This window comes from Lepisma saccharinum, chromosome 7 (genome assembly GCF_977018435.1).
Source record: "Lepisma saccharinum chromosome 7, izLepSacc3.1, whole genome shotgun sequence".
NCBI classification, from domain to species: Eukaryota; Metazoa; Arthropoda; class Insecta; order Zygentoma; family Lepismatidae; genus Lepisma; species Lepisma saccharinum.
In genome coordinates, this window is record NC_139235.1 from 91,857,914 (window position 1) to 91,883,230 (window position 25,317).

Consider the following 25,317-nt stretch of genomic DNA (forward strand, 5'->3'; position numbering starts at 1 on the left):
TGCGACTGTCGCGGACCCGTTCACCGGGAAAGGCAAGCGCTGATGCTTAGCCGCTTGTCGCCGAGTCTCGTAGCGAATGTCAGGGAATGCTCTGTACTTACAAGTGCAATGGCAGAGCACACACATTTATTCTATAGATTTCCGATTTACTTCCATCGTTCTCGTCGACGCCATTGTAGCTCATCGTTAGCAGACTACACTTACCCACAATCCCTAAAAAGCCACCGCTTGCACCAGCCCCTTTTTGAGGTGGAATCTGATTCAGCGCTGAATCCGAAGGTACTGAAGGTGGTTGGATATTTACGTGGGAACTTACGGAAGTGTCCTTGCCACGTAAATCTCCCACTTGTTTGGTTCCTCTCTCGGTGAATGAAACTGCCACACGTGCGTGTCGAAACTCCGGCCATCGAGAATGGGGAAATCGTTGACTTTCATGCTCTCGCTATCTAACGCTCTGGCCTGGGCATGAAATGAAGTAAAATCATAGTATAAGATAGTATCTCTGATACGGCGCGACCGATGGGGGGTTAAAATAGAACTGATGACTGTTCAGTTAAATTTCAGTTTCACGGGTCTTGCACATCACGATCCAAATTTGACGGCCGGTTTCAACAGAAAAATTGCTGTTATACGTGTACTGCCAGGTTTCGAGCGTGTACTGCTAATTTGGCCTGCGCAAGTGTTATTTGCTCGTGACGTCATGGTGTTTTCTCAATTTCGTACACTATCTAGCTAGCGTCGTCCGTGCGAACCATTAGACGCTCGAGCGAAATCGCCCATCGCAATGGCAACATGCAAAAATTTACCATTATCCACGTAATATATAAAAAGTTATGTAAATGGAAAATACGGGGGGGGGGGGAGAACCAAGACTCCAAAAAATGCTGAATTTCTCTGGAACATAGAGTTAAAACATCCAACTCACAAATCGCCAGGCTCACATTAAAATGAGAGTGTAATTCTTTGTATTCTGCCACAGTTCGATTGAACAAAATTCCATGTACGCTTTGGCCCTGTCAATCTGAAATTAATGTGCCAACAGAATATTCACTGTCTCGGATGAGTATCATGCAGCATAATGAGGGAACATTGAGCATGTGCAGATGCAATTTCATTGTAACTGTGAAGGTCCGTAAACCAAGACGTGTTGTGTTAACAATGCTCGAAACGTACGTGATGCGCCACCCATTCTGTGCTAAAAACGCTTGTGCCTCGATCCCAACAGCGATCTATTTTGGGAAGAAAGAGGTGAATATGCACGTGCTTTCTATTGTTAAAGAGGAAGTGAGCAGACAGTGTGGGAATTTGCGGAGTTTTAATTCTCATAAAACCTATTCTTGGAGCTGTAAGTGATTTTATTTACCCCGTCGCCCCATAAATCATATCTTGGGAGCTGAATGTTTTCTTTTCCTAGTGAACCCCAGTGTCTCGCTAAAATGACTAACATTTCACAGAATAAGTATTAGTGTGTGCTTACTCCCCCCCTGAATGAAGCAATTTTGAACTTGTTAATTGTTGTACATCTCACGTCAGATTGAAATCTTGGGACAAGAAGAGTAAATTTATTATGGAAGAAACATCAGTCATTGTTATTATTGGACATTTCAGTGTGTCGCAACAATACGAGGATTTGAAAATGAAGAATATAATTTGGAATGAATTTCTTTACATACAAACAATATGATACGGCATATTTTATTGTTTGTAAGTAATTCATGTCAATTAGATCAAAAATATTGATTCTGATGTAAGTTGGTATTGGTATATATCAACCTTTCTTTCTAGCATGTATCCACATAAAAAGAACTTTGTCCCTGCTTCTCTACCTAAGGGAGGCACATAGTGGTTCGCACTTCAAACTGTAGGTCCAGTTCCGATTAGCCTATCTGTGCATAAAGTGGACTTTAAAAAAAATCTCTAACTTATCTCTGTATGCTATCCCTATCTACTTCACAGCAATTCTTTATTCTTTCTTAACCAAGACAATATTTTTTACAAATCGTTATCTTCGTGGAAATGAAGAGTTGAGAATGATATCTTGTTTTTCCTGATAATGAGCAAAATTGCCACTTTAGATAAATATGTGGGGGAAATTCACTACAGAAAGGACAGTTGTCTTGTTGCAAGTGTTTGGGTTGTACTTGCGTTACACTTTGTACAAAAGAATTGTTGTAGAAAATAACCCTTGGGCACACTATTACTGAGGTTAGTAGGAAAGATAAGACTGACTTTTATCAGAACATAGCAAAATATTACATAACTTGATTTTCGAAGTACTTAATTGGCCTTTTATTTATTAATTTTTTCAGTACATATAGATTTCATCCAAAGCAGTCATAACAAATATTCATGAGAGCATTAGTATCATTGAAGTTTGTTACTTTTTCTAGTAAACAAGCCTGTCGTCTAGTTTAATGTTTATCTGTTCAGAGCTGATAATTGTCTTTAATTTGATCCTTCTCCAGTTTAGTCTTTAAAATGCACAATCGTAACAGAAAAAGTCTCAACACTTTTAAATTAGTGTATATTTGCTACTCTACTGTATGCAAAGATGGTTTTCAGTTTAAATTTTACCTTAAAGCGAAAGATACATTTTGATATCTTTCCCAAGTTAGTTCGTAACATATAGATACCTAATCACTGTGTGAACATGTGAGCATTTACTGATAAGCAATGAGAAAGTATGTAATTGGCGAACTTCAACAATAAAATATGACTGTTCTGAATGTAGGTCATCTTTATCTATTCCTGTAACCTATTTTTCTTGCTTCAATGGCACTATTATGTAACAGGAAGTTGTGTTTATCAACTCAGCACTTTGCATGGGATTTTTATTCTTATTGTATTTATTTAATCGGTATTTTCATGGTTGTGTAGTATTCAAGGTCACTGCAGTTATAACATGGCTCAAATTATGATATTTGGTATCAGACTGGACATTGATCTGGGCAATATGATTTGTTATTGAAGAATGAAGTGAGACATTGTTCTACTTCTGCAATGGTGAGGAAGAAGGCTGCTTCAAAATGTATGACACCATTAAGCATTGTTTCCATGATGTACAAGAACTCAATATGCTGACCAAGGCAGAATTTATTTCATTTTAAAACATAAACTAAACGTTAAGTTTCAACCTTCTCTGTACCAAATACAAATGTTAGTTTATGTTTTAAAATTAAATAAATTCTGCCTTGGTCAGCATGTTGAGTTTTTGTAGTTGAAAATGTATTCTGGTTGGTGTTTGTGGTGGTTTTTCCCCTTACTGCAGAGAATGTGTTCGAGGTTTATTTGATTTTAAAAACATTTGTACCACATTGATGCACAAACGTATTGCTTCTTTAATCGCTTTAGTAAGAAGTAATATTTTTACAATACAAGTGAATTAAAGTAACAAATTGTAAATAGTCATATGTTAACAATTTTACCCACACTTGATATTCCAGTCCTATAAGCAATTGTTTTGATGAATTAATCTTAGTACCATCAGTGTCTTGAAAAATATTCACTAATTTCAAATTTGCACCCAATACAGGTATATGAAAGTTGAGCAAAACATACATATTAAAATCCTCCCTTATTTCTGTATTGAAACTACATAGTACCTTTTGGAACACAAGTGTTACGTTACGCTCCACCCCCCCACCCCCAATAAAAACTCTTAATTGAATGGATGAGGATTTGTCATGCAATGTACATGGTGCAGTTGCACTTGTATGAGGGACATACCATATTGAATTACAATTTATTTTCTTCCCCACACAAACAGATCATTTACAATCTGGTAGACAGACTCCTTCTGAATATAGTCTCCGTTCTGCTGTATGTACTTGCATCACTGATATGCAGCCTCTTCCAATTCTTTGATGTCTGCGAAGTGATCTCCACGAAAGCAAATAATATGAAAATAAATACAAATTGCAAGAGTTCTAAAATAATTAAGATAATTTCCATCTTAAGAAAAATAAAGTTAATTATTTTTATGTATATTATAAGCATTTGTGTTGACACTGCCAATATAAAATTTATTAATCCCAATCCGATCCATGTGTCATTGGAAATTGATCAAATTTATATACAGGGTGACCCAAGAAAGGTAACTGAACACACAATACAAGGGTTCTACATTTCATTATTGGCCACCCTGTACAATAGGTAACACACACTACAAATATTTTGGTTGATGCTGAAAAATGATTATGAAATGAGCTTATTTTCTTTTAGAACTCTGTTTTGGTGTGATTCACATTCCCACACCTCCTTAAAATATATTGTTTTATATTTAATCCTGCAAACCTGATTTTTGCTAATACTTCTCTCTTTTTTTCTTTTCATGTAGGCTTGTCACGGTGACACCTGTTCAGAATACAGTATCAAAGAATGGCACCAGCTTTTTCACGTCAGAGGGTTCTTGTATGGTCATTGGCTCCTGTTGCTCTACTGTTCAGCTACTTCTGGTACAAGAGGAAGAAAAGTACTTGGTCTACTGACCCAGGAGGGACTTTCAGTGGAGAGACTCAGAATAATCCTGCTTTAGCTGATAAAGTGTCTGCTGATAAAGGCCAGCGTGATACAGGCTTGAATTATTTCAGCGAAGCCCTCGAAGATTCTATTCAGTTCACTTCAAAAAGAAAAAGAGTATCCAGTGAAACGCGAAACGTTTCGCAGGAGTCAGCACAGGCATACGTGTGTGTGACTGCAGAGGTTGAAAGTGAATCAAAATATATTGTGTGCGAAGTGGACTTTGCGATCAGTCCCACAGAGAGCGACACAAAATCATCCACAGATTTAGACTCTGGTATTGTGTGTCCTGCAGATAGCACAATTGACGAAGTTGATTGTTACAGAAGTGAGTGTGAGGTTGTAAGCAGTTTGTCTGATAGTTGTGAAGAAAATATTTCATCCAGTGTACCTAGCGAGGTGCCTAGTAGTACCTCAACTGTTGCTGAGGAGAAGGTAGTGAATTTTTGTGTGAATTGTAAAGAAGTCGTTGAATCAGATAGTGTTGTTCAGAGTTCAAAGAGCGAATGCACTTCGATCTGTGATTCTTTCTTCGGTAAAGAAGAAAGTATTCAACCGTCTCCCTGTGATCAGTTGCTTGCATGTGATGAGAAAAGGTCAGAGTGCGAGAATGTTGATTCCGAAGTAAGTTCATGTGTGGAGGCTGTAAATATTTCTAGTGGTAACGTCAGCGAGGTAGCAGACAGCACAAGCTCTGCGTCAGAAATCCCAGATAAGTCAGAAGTTGCTTTCAGTACAAATTTTCCAAACGTTGCCGACCATCAACCAGTGCGTGAGGGTAAGGAGTGCAGTGAAAGTGAGAGTTTGGAGGGGGGAAATTGCTCAAGCCCCGACGACACGTGCAGGGATTCAAATTTCACGACATCGACAGAAACTGATAGTTGTAGCACAAGCAAAGATCCCACAGCAAGTGAGGACAGTATTAGCTCAAGCAGTGCCTTGCAAACAGAACAGTCTAACATGGCTCGAAAGTCGACAACGGACATTGAGAGTGAAGCTCATGGATCGCAAGACCATGAGAGCGAAGTGCCATCCAAGGCAAACAACCCAAGTGATAGAGAACGGTGGTTGGAGGAGAAGTTAGCGGCCATAGAACTAGGCAACGGTATGCCTGCTTCCCAAAACTGTGACACGTCAATGAACTGTGACAAGACAAGAAGAAATGAAGTGAGTGATCCGCGACATAGTCATCAAAGGGAGAGAGATTCGGCCAATCACAGTCCCTCGGAAGCGATGCTTGCAAGTCCTTCCATGAGCAATTATTCGGATGAGCACAGTGAGGTAAGGAGTGCCTTTTTTTTCCCCACGCTGGTGTTAGTGCATGAAATTTTAATCAGTAGTGTTAAGTTCACATCTAATCTCTTTTAGGCCATCTGTATTTTTGTCACCCAAGGCTGAACTTCTCACTGGCACCTTGCTCATCCTGAAGCAGGAGCATAGCCAGAGTTTTTATGATGGGACATAGTATAGTATGGAAATATCAACTTGCAGTTCATCTCACAATTGTGACTACTGCGTTTATAAAATGCAAAAATACATCATTTGCCAAAATGTTACTGAACACTTTAAACATAATAGAAAATTTATGATTTTTACGTTGTTCTTCAGACATGCAGAACGTAGTAAAATTCTTGTAACCTCGGAAATAATAACAATTTTTAATTGGGATTATTCTGTGACTTAGTATGAATGAAAAATGTGTTTACTATGCGACTATCTACTAACCAGGTCCGGTAAACAATTAACATATTTAGGTGTTATCGCAATTGTGAAAAATGAGGTTCCTACATTATATAGCCTAAGATATAAAACAGATGTGGGTTTAGTATGTCAACTTCTCTAGCATAACATAAAAGCAAGCAAGAACCAATCAACGTCAGTACCCATTTTCAAATTCAACACCACAAAATGTAATGTGAAATCTTCCTTCTGTTTATGAAAAAATTACATTGTAAAGCAGTGCAACTTCAGAAAATTTCAAGATGGTCCTAAGCTATGTAAGCCCTTGGCAGGTCAGTGTCCAGAAGTCTAATTCCACTGAGGCAGTGTCTTGTTTTCCCCACGTTACTCCAGTTTTGACTGTTCCTTGGGTCTTGTAACTAGTACTATATATATCACTAGAAAAGAGAACTAAAAGTAAACAGGACATTCACAAAAAAAAGTTTGTAGGTGTTTCTAATCTAGGTAATCTGTAATAGTGTCATACTTTATGAACATGCTCCCTTATACATTACATGTTGATTCAAATCTATAATTACTATTTTGAAAATACAACTGTACATGCAACATAATCTAAGTAATTATAAAATAATAAATTCTGCAAATAGAAAAAACACAAGTATATTGGGAGACACACATTTGTGAAGAAACCAAACATTCCAAATAAATATAAAATAAGTAGAATAACATTATCAACATGATAAAGAACTATCAGCAATTGAAACAACTCCAGACCAACTCAATTTCAAATTGTCAGACTTCTGTTTGTATTTTATTTGCATGCCTGCATTATATCTAATTAATATATAATAAATGTATACCATAAATAAGAATTCTTGTGGTGTACTAGGTCAAAATTTCAGAATATGCCACTGCTGTGGCCACTTGCCATATTGAGGATTCCTAAGACAGTAGACCACACACAATCATACCACAGTACAGTATGTATTAGCAGAAGACTATTTTATTTCCTACATTACACTGAAGTGAAATTCAGTATTGCGATAAATGGGGGAGAAATAATATAGTAAAGAGAATGTTGGTGTTCATTGTTCATCTCTTAGACCTTTGCAAATGAAAGCCCTAGGTAAAAATTGAGTTTGAGATAGCTGGTGCTGGGGAATGTGTTTTTTACATTGATGAAACAGTACAGTGTGGACAGAACATTTTGGTTTCTAAGCTAACAACTACAGTAACCAGATTCAATAGTTGAAAAAGGTCCATAAAAAATAATTACTTCAAGAACATAAAGTTAATTGTTTTGTAGCACAAACATGTATGAGTAGCACAAAAGTTTAAAAGACAATTATTTTGCAAGAGTGAAAAAAGTTTCATTACTGTTATGCCACAAAGGTATTGCTAGTCTTTTAAAATAAGCGAACCAACAAAATTCCTCCCTTTCCTTTCTTTCTGCCATGATATTTATCCTGGTGCTATTAAGGCAGTGGTCTCTGTCAACAGGGTTGCTTATTTTTCTGTTTTATATTTTATGATAAACCAGCACAGTTCTCAACAGTATTTGAATCACCACAAATAGTAATCTAATAAACTGGGATTTATGACCTGAATAAGTCTTTATTCTCAAATAATAATAATAATAATAATAATAGATTTTGCAGTAACAATTTCATATCATGCACTGTACACATCCACTTCTAGATTGGGCACATGTATTTCACCCCTATCCCTATCCTAAAGAAGTAGATCTTTCCTTTATTACTTACTCACGTAAGTCACCTGTATGTGGGAGGAGAGTTATGTGCGAATGACTTACCACTCAGTAGGACTTTACTGGGCCCCATTAATCCTCGAGACATAAAACTATGTATTTAGTGAGTTAATTGGCTCAAGTAGATTATTGATACCAGTTCTAAACTAATATTTTGTTCAATTAGATACATTAAAATCTTTGCAATTTCAAGTTTATTACAAGTACATTAAATTGTTAACAATTTGAAGCTACAGTTTATTCAAAGATTGCATCAGTATTCAGTTAACAAGAATTCTAATAAATATTGCACTAACATTTAGATGAATACCCATTAATTACAACCTGTACTTGGCTTGTAGTTTCATATCCTCCCGTGGTTATAGCAGGAATCTAATTCTTTACTTCAATCAGAAGTAACACCATCGGCCATAGAAGGTGTAAGCTCTGGAAGTTTAGAAGGAAAAATTACTTCCCATTTTTAAATAATTATTAACTGTATGGCTGATAAGCTCAATAATGCAGATTAGATAGGCTAATACGTAACTGCTGTGGTTGTTTCCCCAAGGGTGTGTCACTTTGCTACCCGAGACCAAGTGGATTTTCTTGCTCTGACATGAGGCCCCGAGATTATGTAGCATCTGATAGATCTGAGTGTTGCCAAGTGATACCTTACCACCTTTCAAGTAGCACCACTAGTCAAGGGGCCTACCCATGGACTGCTGGCCTCACTCCTACATGCCTCAGCAGAAGGGACCAGTCATCCAATCACAGGGTGACAAGTGATCAGCGGTCGTTGTTGTAGGTTTACGAGACTAGGTTATGCTACTCGTTCGTAACTCCCCAATTTTCTCATGGTGGGTGGCCACCGTTCCCATACATGGACCGAAATTTCGAGAGAAAAGTTGTCCTTTCTCCAGGAGACCCGAAGCTGTGTGCATCCCATAGCCCAAGCACAAAGCCTGATGTCTCGGGCCACACGGCCAGGGTTCAGGATATATATCACTTCAATCCTTCCAAGAAATGAAACTTTATATTTTTTGACAACTAGGTACAATTTGCATCATATCTGTTTACACTCATTTGTATTTTAAATAGAATCGTTCCAATAAATAAAAAAATATAAGTTCTTGACAAATAATCAAGATTTTCTATTTTAGAAACCACATGCAATAGGGATAATGTGGGAAGAAACATTTCTGTATTGTAAAAATGAAACTATCTTGCAACTAGAAATGATAATTTATACACATGCGTTACATGGAGTCTTCTTGGTAAATACCATAGTAGTCTTATAATTATGTTCAATCGCTTGATTATGCATAACCTATAAATAGAGGGGTAGATCAATAAGTAAGGTAACAGTTGATGTGCCTGATTGAAGCATTGATGTGGTGTAAGGGTTATTTCTCCACATTATTCTTTATTTCACCAACAAGCTGTAACATTAATTCCATCATAGAAAGAATTAGTCAACTGTTGGACATGATGCTGGTTTCAGATTAATGTTGTTACCAGACTGATTGCAAACATTCTAATCAATGTGTAGTTATCGTATAGCAACTGGCTTCTTTGATGCAATAACCCTGTTACCAATCATTTTTTTCTTCCATGCACTTGATGAATTTAATCGTGATGGCTATTGCTCATCTAACAAAAGAAACTAGGAATACAAGTGGTAATTTTGGATAGAACTTTGTGACCCTTGTTTTCTGACTCCCCCTTCCATGTAGAGAAATAAAACTATACTAACCACCTCTTTTTGACCATCTATGTGAGGGTGCGACTGTCTTGTTTACGATGTCAGGCATTTGTGAAATATTCCTTTGATGGGTATACTTTAAGCTGTGTTACATCATGTTACCTTATTTGTTCATCTACCAATGTAAAAAATTTGTTTGAAAGTTTTGGTAACAAGGTAGAGTATTAGATAAAAAGTAGTGTGTGGAAAATGTGTCTTGTTCAAGATTACAACCTGCATTCTTCAAATGCATCAAGTAGGTAATAGGAACAGAGATAAATTGGAAATAATTCAACGATAGAATTTGTTTATTGATTACTGTCACAGAATGCATACTTTCCAGGTTAATGTCCTGAACTAGCCACAATTTTCCACTCTGTATGCCAGAAGTTTTGTAATTGAGTAATGTAGAATGTTCATAGGAATATTTAGTATTAATTAATTGCAGTCACTACGTATTTGCTGGTGAAAAGATGCGTCCCCTTTTTTGTACACATGTTTTAGGAAAAAGCTTTATTAGTGGATTTATAATTAATTTACAGTGTTTCAAATATAAAGTAATATGCAATAAGTATTTAAACTACTTTTGACTCACTCGCAAGAAACATGTGTGTGTGTGTGTGAAGATTTCTATGCAGTCTCTCTTATCTTTTTCCCCAATTACATGCCAACAATAACAGAAAAGTGAAAAGAAACAACAGTTTTTGTTCATTATAGACTTAACAATGACACTAAGAAAGTACAAAATGGTTAACACATCACCTCTCACATTTCACACTGCAAAGAATATCTTGAGTTTGTGTATGAGATTGCATAATATGGGCTACAAATAAAACAATATGCATAAAAATGTAATCAACAAACCAATGATATTTTTAAAGTATAATAAATGGCAATTTGTCAGAAAGTTCTGAAAATCCATACCTAAAAACAGTATCAAACCACAATAATTTCTTTACTCGGTTCATTTTTATAGATCTTACGTATTCTTTGCTTCACTTGGCGTTCATCTTCCTCCATTATCTTAATTTATTATATAAATCTATCATATGCAAAACAGCTGAAGATGCAAATATATTCTAACAGTTTAAAGCTTTTAGTTTTAGATTCTATTAACAATGCTCCTCATGTTGCAGGGTTCGTGTGACAGTGGAAAAGGAGGCAGTGACTTGATTACTTCCGCTGGCAGCGTAGATGTAGAATTGGGTTACGAGTCCCCATCGCAAACACCGGCTAGTGGTAGTTCGTTGTCGGGGGACATTCCATCTGTTTTTGAATTCATCATCCCACAGCATCTTGTTGGCAGACTTATTGGACGTCATGGAACATATGTAAACCAGATAAAAGCAAAGACAAGAGCTAGCATATTTATTAAAAGGCACCCAGAGACGACAACTCTGAAAATATGTGCAGTTGAAGGTATGTTGCAATTATTTCTTTCACATAGTGTGTGTGTGTGTGTAAAATATATAATGAAATTTGAAGGGGTTGCAAGACTTCTTTGGGGACAGACTTGTCAAAATGACGACTTTGGGTTGTTACTAGGGAGCAGATTTGTAGTCACTATAAACCTGTAAATTGTGCATCATAATTTATGAAAGTCTGTGCTTAAAAAGGCAGAAAATTAGGCAGTTACATTAACTTGTTATTGATTCCATTTGACAATCGCATACATATCAATTTTTTATTTTTATAGTCTACTGTTTTTCTTTACTCTCCTGCTATTTTTGGTTAATCATGATGATGAGGATGAATGGTGATTAGACAATATTTGTGAATAAGAATAGGGTTGGTGTTGGAGGTAATGCCGAATTAATATTTGTATGTGAAGCAACTTTAACTCCCATTTGTGTTCTGAAAGTGTTTTCATCTTTGGTGCACATCTGCATAGCCAAATAATTTAGCACTGTCGCCCCAAAATTGCAATGTTGACCAGCATAATGTACACAGTTGGAGTGCTGCTTGACAGGTGTCCTGGAAGGGCCGTTGGACCACAATCCCAGATTTTTATGTGGCATATTTGTGTCAAACTAATGAAGTAATTGTAAAAGCAAGTTCTTGTCAAGCTGATGTTTGTTGGTGTGTAGAAATGTAGGTTGTAGTTTGTGTAATCACAATGGCATTTATGCAAATTTTAATGTTGATTTTCGCCCCTAGGCACTCAGATGGAGATTGAAAGTGCACTTGAGATGATTCGCCAAAAGTTCCCTGTGAAGAAGTATCCATCCGTAACATTGGAACAAGTGTGCTTCGTTTCTCCATTCCCAAGTGTTCAAGTCAACCCAGAATGTTTACAGGTGAATAGTGAATATGTCTTTTATTTCTTTCCAGTATTAACTTTTTTGCCATTACAAAATTTCAGTTAACGTTGATTCGAAAAGTGGGTAAATAACAAGTCGGCAACTTTAAACAAAACCCACTTCAGTGTTGCCTATCTGGCACTTTAGTACTGCAGTAAGTTGCAGAAAACTGTTCAAAAATAACAACAATAATGTGTTGTTAGCAGTGTTGAGATACGGTACATCTACGTACATTACTTACATGCTCGGAGCCAAAATGTAAAATCCTAATGTTTTAATATTTCTCTTCGTATAGACTAAAAAGTATAAATGAATAAATTAACAGTTTTTGGATGCACTGGCAGACACAGCCATTTTACACCCGTCATACGGTATGTGGAGAAAATCTCCTTTTCTAAAATCCTTACCTGGTTACTAAATAAGCAAATGACTATATGTGAGATGACTGTGTTCAATGCAAAGCAGAGTTAAAATGACCAGTAGTTCAAATATCATGTAGAATACATAATCTAGGCTCACGAGTATGTCTCTTTATCTGCCAGATCTGTGGTGGCTTTTACTGGATGAACCCTCAACCCCGTGACCTCAAAATCACCACTCATCCACTGAAAACTAAAGATTTCGCTGTTGCCACCTACGACACTAACTTCTACCAACCATTCAGTAGTCAACACTGGTGAAAAGCACTTTGTCTAAAGCCAATTGCCACCTTCTCCCATTGCCTGGCTACACTGCAGTGGATTACCATATTTTCTTCCCCAGTGAACATGCAGCGAGGTTGCAAAATATGAAATTATTCCTGTTTTGTTGTGTTCGGTTTCCCCCAGGTACCCATTGATTTGAGGCTGGGTTAGCCCCAGAGCCACTTTTCGTAGGGACAATACCGGAAAAATTCTGACCTTAGATCACACACCCTGGGAATCAAACGTGGGTCTCCAACGTGGCAGTCAGATGCTCTACAAACTAGAGCACTGCATCTCTCTAAATAAATAAGAATTATAAGAGGTGCTGAGCTGTTTCTTTTAATTAGTTGAATGCTTATCTCTTATTGGGTGAAAGGATTATGAAGATTTTCTTTACTTTTCCTTGTTTCATTGCAGCTTAATCTAGTAGAGGGAGTGAGCAACGATGTGATATTGTCCAGCCTGGTGAATGCAGACCATTTCTTCCTGCAACAGCCCACACACCCAACGTATCCAGAGTTGCATCGCCTTGATGGATTCATGGTGGCATGCTACAGCGAGCCCTCAGTTCCAGGCATTCCACCCCCTGTGGAAGGTACAAAGCAGTTATATTAGTTTGCATTGTTATTTCGCATCTGCATACGCAGTGGGGAGAAGTTTGTGTGGAATTATTGAACTACAGAAATTGTTCCGTGTATGTGCATGTATTGGGAAACACCATTACATTACATAATATCCCCTGTTTTCTAATGTGATGTATGTTGTCTTTCAGTATAAATTGTTGGAAGGGTAATGTATGTTTTAATATTTCCAAATTAATGCTAGATTTTCTGTGACTACAAGAAAGGATTATTCACCTGTTAAATTTCATAATAGAATCTTAATATTTATCCTTTCAAAATAATCGGTATGAAAAATTTTCCCCTTAATTTATTAACTCCATTGTGACTATATCATATCTCATTTTGACAACATTTCAGAATGTTGTATCTGCGTCCATTCCAAAATTTATTCTAAAATCTATAGTATTAATGTACTAAAAAAAAGAAATGATGAATTACAAGGGTCATTCAGAAAGTTAAGGATGTTGACCATACAAAGATATTTATTGATGATATTGCAGAAACAGAATACATATACATGTTTTGCCACGTACCTTCACCTACTTCTCCAGTCACCTTGGACATTGAGGCACTTGTACCTCAACGCCAGTTTAACTATTCCCTCCTCGTAGCATGTGGCTGCCTGGTGATTCAACCCGTTCATGACAGCATCCTGAAGGTTCTCATCATCTGCAAAGCATTTAACAACAGGGTGTTTCTTATCGTCGGCTGCCTGGTGATTCAACCCGTTCATGACAGCATCCTGAAGGTTCTCATCATCTGCAAAGCATTTAACAACAGGGTGTTTCTTATCGTCGGAAAATGGTAAAAATCCAAAGCTGTGTAAATTCTCTTGTGATGTGGTCCACCTTTTGATTCAGTGCATCTGTCATCCTGATTGTACAGAATCATGAACATTGTTCATTCGTTGTTAAACATTAAGCAACATTTCCGGACACTTAGCTGCATTCACAACACCTTCACCATAGATTGCAACAATTCCCCGATGCATGTCACTGAGTCTAAAGTTTTCTGCGTGCAAGAAACTAATCATGCCACACACTTACCAGTTGATACAATTTGTAATTTGCACATTGTTCCACACCACATGGATAGGTTAGTGGCACCATCTACACCACTCGGAACACAGCAAACGAATGAGGAGCTGCAGCGAACATTTGCACGAGGTGTGTGTGTGTGTAAATGTTCTTTTATTTTCTGAACAGACTACGTATTTAAAATTCTGTACTTCCAGTCAGTGGCTATAGATGTAGCATTTTGAGTGATAACTATGTCTTTTCAAGAGGAAAGAAATATTCATCAGTGACAATTCAAACTAAAATACATGAAAGAAATAGTTGCATTTAATCAGCTGCAAAGAGAAATAGTTGCATTTAATCAGCTGCAAAGAAGTCATAGGTTCAGTTTCACCATTTGTCCTCCATTGTAAAAGAAGCCTCTGCAGTGGATACGTAAGAATATTTCAAACTAAGATTCTTAATTTTTTCCACCTGTACAACAAATCTGAATAGAAGATACTAGTTCAATGGAAAGTTATTGTGTATTTCATGTGGTTTGTTCATAAAGTTCTGTCTATGAACAAAGCAAAGCTGATGCATCACAGTGTGTATGCGTACATGAATGAGTTGCCATTTTATGGCCTGGCCACATTGTTACAAAGGAGTTTGAAAGAAGTTCTTGCAAAGTGATGAGGCTGTGAATTATATATAAAATGTAGGTGGGTGATCATATGACTGAGAGAAAATGGTACTGACTGCTTTAGTTATTTTTCCACTTGTGCACGTGGCTAAAATATAATCATGAGATGTAGCCATTTGTATGTTTTTTAATACTATATATTGCATAGAAAGTAAGTGCTTATGTGTGAAAAACAAAATGACAGGTTTTGAACTGTGAGGTCCTGGTCTGAGGCTAATCATATTAAGAATGTCTGTGAATTCACAAACATTAATTTTATTTTTTTAGCTGGCGTGATATGTGCAGCACCAACAATGGGTGGATGGTACAGAGCCCAGGTGATGAGTGTGGACAAAGAGAATGAGACGTGTAATGTAAAATATGTTGATTATGGAGGATACCAGACCCTTCCAGCTTCTCAACTGAAGCAGATCCGATCTGATTTCATGACGCTTCCCTTCCAGGCTGCTGAGTGCTACTTGTCGCATGTGAGGCCTCTCTCAGGTTAGTACAAGTCTTTTGAATGTGTGGTAACGTGTGTGCTACTATAGCAACTTCACAAAGCATTGTCAAGTACAAGTTGCCCACTGTTTAGTTTTGCATCTCTCCATTTTTTTCTGTCCTTTGAACACACACACACTACCAACTGATCTGTCGATTCACTGACTTGGTCGTACCGTTGGCCATGTTATTAATCCTTGATCAGTGAAGATCTCAACAGAAATCATCTTGTTGATGCAATCTTCTACCCCTCAACCATGCTGGGTTGCTTGTCCTACAACTTTACTATTTACACACTCACTCACTCACTCACACATCTTGGCAAAGACTATTTTGAAATTTCGGAGAACCTCTGCAATATTCCGAATTCTGAAAAGCTTAAAATGGAGGAAACTTTTCACATTTTGCTATGTTGGGAGGATCAAGATTGAATGTATAATACGAGAAAATGTAAAATCAGGGTTTCACTGTAGATCGAATATTTCAGAATTGGGAATATAATGCTAGTTTTCTGAAATGAGAGAATTTTCGAGCAGAATAAGGTCCAGCATCATGTTAAGAAACTCATCTTGACTGAACAATTTGAGTTATTTTCTTTGAACTCAATAGTGCATATTATGTGTTGTAAATTATCTTCGTGAATTTCACAGGCATCTCCTTATTCTAAATGAATCTCCTCTCTTTTTCGACTTCATTCAATTATGAAATCATTCACAAATCACAACTTTCTTTTCCCAGTCTTATTCTTGTTACATTGCTGCCTCCGTTTTCTGTTGTTTACAACACTTGAGTTTTACGTTTCACAATTGCTATCAAAATGAGTTCTGAAACTGTTATCCAGGCTGGTAAAGTTGGGGAATGCTAAACGTGACAAGGAATGAATTTTTGAAAACAGCATCTTTGCCAGAGCATATATTTTTCTATAATTAGGTGAGTGTAGAGACCGTAACTTTTCTAACGCCACCAAGAAAATTGAGTGTTGCTATCAAGTGATAAGCCAATGAAACTATATGCCAAGTACATTCATATGCATTAGGGATGGGACCGATTAATCGGTACTCTATCGGTATCTGCGGATATAGGCATATCGGTTTATTGGTAAAATTACCGATTATTTTACCGATCTGATATATCGATAAATATCTGATAGTTTAGTGCAAAATTCTGCCATTTTTGTTGTAATTTTTATAGATAATCTCCATGCCCTACTTTTTAAAAAAGTAACTGTCTAAATATGCAATTTCTCTTGCACTGCAGTCACCTTGAAACACATTTTTTAAGGAGGTCAATGAACCTTTCAGGTTCTTCCAGGACCATTTCTAATTTTATATCAGATCGGTAGAATATCGGTTATCGGTAAATTTTATATCAGTACTTTATCGGTATTGGCCAAAATTTCATATCGTCCCATCCCTAATATGCATAGTAAGTTGAGAAATATATGCAATACAAATGCAACGGTGTAATTTGTAGTTTTCGTGAATTTTACCATTTACGCAAATATAGTGTAAAATACTGTTAAAATCTGAAATCTACAACTATGCTAGAAGGTTGAAACGTTACGTTTAGTTTGTTTTATTATAAAATAAATTTCTGCCTTGGGCTTGTTTTATTATAAAATAAATTTCTGCCTTGGGCAGCATATTGAGTTTTTCATATCATGGAAACAAGCCTTAATGGTGTTACAATACATTAGGTTCGTTTTAATTTAATGACACCGAATCATTTAAATTGCAATGTTATGAGAGATGTAATAATTTTTTATAAGGTAAACAGTTAATAGTGTTGCCATATCTAGGGTGGATCCATGATTTGCATTTTCCAGAGATCAAGGTGAATAAACCAAAAATGCAGGGCAAATGTAAAATTAGGTTCCACTGTATTCTATAAAAACATGTAAAAAGTTGGGAAATTTGTTCGGCACAATGAGGTACCATCACTGATAATTTTTCTCCCACTCCATAAAGATTTTGGTGAATGGCCACGAGAAGCTATGGAGCTGGTGGAGGCTATGACCCAGGGAAGGGTGTTGCAGGCTCAGGTCACGGGATATGCAGAGGATGGAGTGCCTACAGTTCATCTGTATGTAGTACACGGCAGTGTGGTAAGTAGAGGAGCTCTTCTTACATAATTTTTCTATTTTGAATCACATATTTTTACCATTTTTGCAGCTGTGCTTTGCACTTGCCATGAAGGCATATAGAGGGTGTCGAGTTAGGGCCCCACACTTTCTTGATCAGTGCCCACCAGGATCAAACCAGGGTCTCTCGCATAGTACTCAGACAAAAAATATAAATACCTAAAAAAAAGGTTTAATACAAATGATGGAGACAGTAAACACCATACGAAGAGAAATAGTTCTATATTTCGCGATATGTCTCATTTTCAACGTAGAAGATACAAGGGTCGTTGAAGGTTGACCGGGATTTTCGTACATAAAAAATCGATGAATAGCCGGATCATGATGAAACGTGCAGGTGACATAATGTATTCCTTCGCGAGTAACTAGCGCCCGGCATGACGTATTTCGCGCATGCGCAGCAGTTGCAGCGAACATAGCGGCAAGCAGTGTGGCTGTGGAGCAGCAGTGTGTAATCAAATTTCTCGTGAAGGAGAAAGTGAAACCAGCTATTTTCAGACGATTACAAGCACAGTATGGTGAACAAACAATGTCGCGGACAAGAGTGTACGAATGGTGTGAGCAGTTTCGCGAAGGACGGGAGCTGGTGACAAATGAAGCGCATGGACACATTCACCCGACTGCAGTCACACCAGTGAATATCGCACGTGTTGAGCAAATGATTCTTGAGAACCGGCGAGTAACAGTGCGGGATATTGCTGCCGAGGTGAATATCAGTGTCGGGAGTGTTGAGACAGTCATTCACGACCACTTACGCTTCCGCAAAATCTGTGCAAGGTGGGTTCCCCGCCAGCTGACATTCGATCAGAAGTGGACACGCAGGACGGTCTGTGAACAGCTTCTGAATCGGTTTCGAGCAGAAGGTGATGAATTGTTGCAATCCATCATCACGTGTGATGAAACATGGTTGCACAATTCAACCCCAGAGACCAAAAGACGCAGCATGGAGTGGCGGCATAAAGGTTCCCCGCCCCCCAAGAAAACCAAAACGCAGTCGTCCGCTGGAAAGATCGTGGCAAGTGTCTTCTGGGACATGAAGGGCGTTATCCATGTGGATTTTCTGGACAAAGGGAGCACGATTAATGCCCAGTATTACTCCACATTGTTGAGTGGTGCTGTACGAAAGTCCATTCGCAAGAAAAGACCTGGGATGTTGTCTGGAAATGTCATTCTTCTCCATGACAATGCCCACCCTCACACGGCCAATGTGACAACAACAACTCTGGCCGATATGCGCTGGGAAGTTCTGCCTCATCCCCCCTACAGTCCGGATTTAGCCCCCAGTGATTATCATTTGTTTGCACCCCTTAAAGACCATCTGGGAGGAAAGAAATTCACGACAGACGAAGCACTGCGGAGCGATGTCCTCCAGTGGCTATGACAACAACCAAGTTCTTTCTACGCCAAAGGAATTCGGGAGCTGCCAGAACGATGGCAACGGTGCCTCGGCGTGCACGGAGAATACTTTGAAAAACTAACATAGTTTGGTGTTTCTTCTGCTACCTATTTCCTCTGCAGAAATAAAAGTCCCGGTCAACCTTGAACGACCCTTGTAGATAGATCGGCGTCACATAGAGTAGAGGCTTTGATGTAGGTTCATAAACCTACAAGCATTCTACGATGCCAGGGGTCCTGGATTCGAATCTGTCTGGTCATGGATGTTCTTCGTGCGTGTCCATTCATGAATTTCATCATACCACTAGTCATCTTCTCAATTAGCCAAAATCAGCAGAAAAGCGAAGTAAATCAAATCAGTCAATCATAAACGTACAATAGGTTCTAACAAGCAAAATAGTTTATTTTTGGCATTATAAAACTTCATTGGTTATTGACGTAAGTTACTTCTTATTTACCTGTAAAGGAAAAATAAGACAACCTAAAATCAGAGGTCTAATGATAAATAATATAATTAAATTAATTTTTTGTCATTTTGTGGGGTAGTTTCAACATGTGTTTACAGCACAGTGCACTCGGCTGCAAATATGTTAATCATAAACATCTAAATAATAATCAGAAAACATGAATACAATATGAAGAAAAGAACACAGAAGCACCATTCAATTGCTAAAGCTCTTCCGAGATCTTTCGTCCCTATGATGTCATTATTTTACAACTGCCTTGGTCTGCCAAAACCGGCCCTCATGAACAGACTTCCCAAGGCAGGCAGCAGGCAGGTAATGGACCTTGCACGAAACTGTCTTGTTAAACAAAAGGTTCCATTGTTAAATAAAGTATTAATGCATATGCTTTTAAGATCACGTGCAAGTGCAGTAAACATGCTAGGAAAACTTACACTGCCTAAAGTCTACTGTTGCCAGCATACCTTTATCACTAACTTCATTGCTTCTATATGGCATGATTTCGAACAATTAAACATCTTGTTTGTGACAACAACAATATAATATTAATGATCGAAAAGTTCTGTGTAAAATTGTCTAAACCATCCCGGCATGTTTACATTGGTACCTCTAGAACACTTGTCATGGATACACGTGACGACATCAGTATTGTCCACTTTGAAATGAGGTTCAGGTACAGGATGCAGAAGTTCAGTATTGAACCCCTGGACAGGCGTTTATTATCATTTGAGCAACTGATATGTTTTTCTCTTCCCTTTCAGATTTTATGGGTAAACCAGGAATTGGTTAATCGTGGTTTGGGTGAGTGGATGCATGAATTGGAATTGGACGAGCAAGCGTGACTAGCAGTTGGGAGTGCTGAGGAGGCTCAAGAGGAATGAACAATTCGTTTCTTTCTTCGTGTGTGAAACACAATGTGCATACTTTTTATTTGTTGTGTAAGCCATGATACTGACAGCAAGTATTTGATTTTTTTTCCTTTAAAACGTAGCATGATTTGACAATTGCTGTAATCATAAATACTGTCACTAGTTAATGTATCTTTTTTGTTTCAAGTACATTATTTTGTTTCGTTTCTTAAACTTGGTAGTAATAATTTCGCAAGCGTTATATGTATATCAGTTCTGTAGTTAGTTTGTTTGAGTTCCTGTGTTTGAATTTTGTGTTTATGCTCAAACTGTTGTTTATCCAGGTGTTTCATTGCTTTTCTTATTTTCATGATTGCTACAAAGCTTAGCATACGTATATGGGCTTTTTAAGTTCATTGTATTGGCCATACAGACCATTTCTGAGTCCAGCACTATTCCTTTGATTGTACATAAACTGTAAATGAAGCTGGGTGTGAATTTACATAAAATGTAAGATTCCTTGACATACATTATATATATAGAGATTAATTTATGCATTCACCAAAAACGTGTACAGGATTCTTTGTCATAAAATCAGCATATTTTGAATGTAATAGATCATATTTTTGCTGGGGTGTTGGTTTTTCTGTTATGGCTGTATTTAGATGTTAATGTCTGGGTATTTGATATTTTTTCAATATTTATAAATTACTGGTACTGATACAATGCATACATTTACTCATAATAAGGTCGTGAAAAAAACAGCCTGTTATTGATGGTTATAAGCATATCTGTGTGATGTTTTTTTTATGCCTTTAAAATTTCAAAAACAATTTTAATAAAGTTATGAGAGACTTAGTCTCGTGATACTGTTTCTATGATTAAATTTATGATTTGCAGGTTATTTGAAATTTACTTTTTTAATTGCATGTTTCTTTCATTGTTACATTGGCAGGAAGTTGAAAGGATAGTTTAAAAATGGTTGGTGTATTATAGTTTGTTGAATTTCTTTTGGTTGACACCTTGGGTGCAGGAAATACCTCTACACGTGGAAAGTATTTTTGAGTTAAAGGAAAATGAAATTGGTTGGATGACACATTCCGCCATTGCAAAAGGAGATCTAAAATTGGCACAAATTGACCAATGAGATTTGCCAATAATTTAACAATGTATACAGCATGAACTGTGAATCTACAGCAGAATTTTGAAATAGGGGAGGGTGGGAGTTGGAGTATGATAAAACTTTTTTCATTGCATAATTGAGGGTGGTCTAGTCTGATTGTTCTTTACAGGTAGTAGAGATAAGGGAAATTGTGTTTATATAACATGCTCCAAAATATTATTTCATAACATGTTGACCCTGAGGTTTTTTTTTTACTTGCAAGCAATGTCACCACCACCACCACCAAAAAAAGCGTATGTTCAGATAATATCCGGTTAGAATTAAAAATGATTAAAGTAGCAATGTGGTATAGATTATCATCTAATGGTGCGTAAACAAAAAAAAATATAAAAATATTTTGTGATTGTGGGATGATTTGAAATATTTGCACTACAGAGGTTGACATTTTTGCCATTAGATCCTTAAATTAGGAAAACTGATTGTAGCGAATTTTCTTTGCACATAAAAATTTTGAAGTGTTTTGAGTATCAATTTTATTGATGGAACAAGGGCAATACAAATACTTCCACATATATACATACATATACTTCTTTACTGTAATTTAGTCTGTTAGTGTTATGATAAGTCTCTGTTATCTATATTGTTACAAGAGTGAACTTGCCTATTTTTGACAAATTTTATTGTACAATGAAAATTGAGAGACTTGAGACTTTAAGGGTTTTGTTGTAATTTTTCTTCCTTTGAATTGAATTACTACTTTTTTCCTTGCATAGTCTTTCATTGATAAGTTTATATATAGAATGAGACATACATACATACATATATATCACATTTAAAAACCTGATTCTTCATTTATTTCTTAGTCTTCATTTATCTTTATTTTCGTTTACTTAGATTACTTGTAGGTTCAGGGTTTAAATTATTGTGAAAAATATGAAAATTGGTTATTCTTTTGTACATAATAAATGCATGTAAAATACATGGAGTTAAAAAAAACCGGACTGTTATTTCTGAAGAAACTGGGTAGAAGTTGTAAGATGATTTGTTATATGGGCTAATATTGAAGCTTGGCATTATCAGGAATAAGGTGAGAAATTGCAAGACTTACCCAAAAAGTTTGTTAGGCATGCAGCATGCACAATGATTGGCACAAAGATCAGAGATGCACGCAATTATGCATTTTCTGCACGAGCTGAATATCGACAGTGGTCAGGCACATCATGTTTGGCTCCCACTTTTGCAACAACTGAAACCTATCACACGCAGCAGACGAACTGGTTACACCAGCGTACCTAACGGTAAGCAAGGAAACCAGAGGAACCGGAAGTCAACCCAACAGTGAAGCATCGAGTTTCCAAAGTGGATGGTGGCAGAGGCTACTGAAATGAATAGAACATTTACAAGCAAGTTTTGCGGAAATCTTTTTAGTACCGTATCATTCTACTGAATGAGGAGATTAATACGGTACTCACTCACATCTAATTATCAACAATGTTTTTTATTCCCTCTTAACATGAAGAAAGCTGAGAAAGTTATTTAAGATGACGTCTCAAACTATTGATGTAAAAGGATGTAAATGCTGTCTGCAGGGTGCAAAATCCTGGCATAACCCGAGGGAGCTTCCTTCCACCAACCACCTCATCCCAAAACATCACCTTACCAAAGTAAGAAGTAAGGAAACTAGAGGAGTAATGAAAAATTTGCCAGGATTGTTTGTTAAATATATAAACCATATGGAAATAGGGTCATTCCATGTCAATTCAGGTAGGACTTGACTCTAATATAGTCACCGATATTGAAGATATTTGGTACAGAGCTTAGCTTTGCTCCAAAACCAAGCCCCCTGAAAGGATTTACTGAAATGTGATTATTAACCTATTACCAGGCCTGTAGCCAGGAATTCTTTGTAGGGGGAGCGAAGTCAATCCTAGAGGGGGCAAATTTTTAATACAGGGTGTCGCAAAACTCTCTCAACAACGCTTGGGTGCTGGTAGATATCATAAAAACAAGTAACTTTTCCCTATAAAGTTTACCTCGAAAGCGCTTAGTTTCTGCGCTATAAGCGCTTAAAATCTATCCTGTGCGTATGCAACCCAACATAGCAAATGCTTGCTCTGACATAACTACCAGGGGCACGTGGCAGGGTTGCCACTAGCTTTCCTCGTTAAGAGAGACGACGTGAAAACAACAACTTTGAAGTCTTGCTTGAGCAAAATCCAAAACGTTAATGATACTTGCGATGTTGTAAGAAGCATTGACAGTATTTATAAACTGACCAAGACAAATAATGGGCAGACTGAAATTCAAGATTACTCATTCTAAAATATCTCCATAATTGGTTGATTGATTTGGTTTATTTTAATTCGTTTTTCTGCCACCTTTGGCTAATCGTGAAGATGAGGATGATATGATGAAATAGCAAATGACACCAATGTCTAGACCAGGATTTAAACCCGAGATACCTGGTGCCATAGCGAGCTGTGCTAACCACATCACCACGGAGTGTTTCGTGTATCATGCGATATCAACAATTGCAAGGGACACGTGTGAGATATGGGAAATCCACGAACGAACAAATGTAAACATGATGTGTTTGCTGCCTCGTCTAGAACACTCAGACTGTAATGTTATTACAATTTATTTATTAGAAAATTATTCCTATCTGTGTTATTGCTAATCGTGTTCGTCTCATAAGGAAATAATTGCAATGCTCTTTTAATTTAATGATTGATTGATTTGCTTTATTTTACTTCGCTTCTTGTGCCACTTTTGGTTAATTTGCAAAGATGGGGATGAGTGACGATATGATAATTTGTTGAACTTGATGAATGGACACACACCAACATCCATGCCCAGGCCAAGATTTGAACCCGGGACCCTTGGTGTCGTAGCGCGATTTGCCAACCACTCCGGCACGGGGAGCGGATCTGCGTGTTTGAAACGAGGCAGCAAACACATCATGTTTACATTTGTTCATTCGTGGATTTCCCATATCTCACGTGTCCCTTGCAATTGTTGATATCGCATGATACACGAAACACTCCGTGGTGATGTGGTTAGCACAGCTCGCTACGGCGCCAGGTATCTCGGGTTTAAATCCTGGTCTAGACATTGGTGTCATTTGTTATTTCATCATATCATCCTCATCTTCGCGATTAGCCCAAGGTGGCAGAAAAACGAATTAAAATAAACCAAATCAATCAATTATGGAGATATTTTAGAATGAGTAATCTTGAATTTCAGTCTGCCCATTATTTGTCTTGGTCAGTTTATAAATACTGTCAATGCTTCTTACAACATCGCAAGTATCATTAATGTTTTGGATTTTGCTCAGGCAAGACTCCCAAGTTGTTGTTTTCAAGACGTCTCTCTTAACGAGGAAAGCTAGTGGCAACCCTGCCACGCGCCCCTGGTAGTTATGTCAGAGCAAGCATTTGCTGTGTTGGGTTGCATACGTACAGGATAGATTTTAAGCGCTTATAGCACTTTCGAGGTAAACTTTATAGGGAAAAGTTACTTGTTTTTATGATATCTACCAGCACCCAAGCGTTGTTGAAAGAGTTTTGCGACACCCTGTATATGGTGTTGCATTGGCAGATATAGCAGGGTACACAGAGGCAGTTGCCCCCTCCCCCGAAAGAGAGAAGTAACAGAAAAGGGATATAATCTTGAAACTCCAATGAACAAAAAAAACTTCGAGCAACATCAAATAGCAATATTTCGATAATGACCTTTCCAGATTGCCAAAGAATATAAAGTTTTAACATAAATAGGCTAATAGGGACTGTATCTACTTGATATTTACAGGTCATTAATGTTAATAGACGATTAATATATGCCAACAGCTTTGGGCCTCTCTTCAGAACTGATTAAGGAA

General features: G+C 37.3%; 1 protein-coding gene across 4 annotated transcripts in view; it reads left to right on the forward strand.

The window, feature by feature from the left end:
- The window catches only part of spoon (A-kinase anchor protein spoonbill), a 117,501-nt gene extending 95,782 nt beyond the window's left edge, over window positions 1-21,719 (forward strand). For all 4 annotated transcript variants that reach the window (XM_083125616.1, XM_083125615.1, XM_083125618.1 and 1 more), the window contains 7 exons: window positions 4,337-5,799; window positions 10,823-11,105; window positions 11,844-11,983; window positions 13,087-13,264; window positions 15,258-15,473; window positions 17,438-17,574; window positions 20,231-21,719. In XM_083125616.1, coding sequence (XP_082981742.1) covers window positions 4,378-5,799; window positions 10,823-11,105; window positions 11,844-11,983; window positions 13,087-13,264; window positions 15,258-15,473; window positions 17,438-17,574; window positions 20,231-20,311 — 2,457 coding nt within the window. In that variant the 5' untranslated portion in view covers window positions 4,337-4,377 and the 3' untranslated portion in view covers window positions 20,312-21,719. The remainder of the gene's footprint in view (window positions 1-4,336; window positions 5,800-10,822; window positions 11,106-11,843; window positions 11,984-13,086; window positions 13,265-15,257; window positions 15,474-17,437; window positions 17,575-20,230) is intronic.
- Window positions 21,720-25,317: the final 3,598 nt, after the last annotated feature.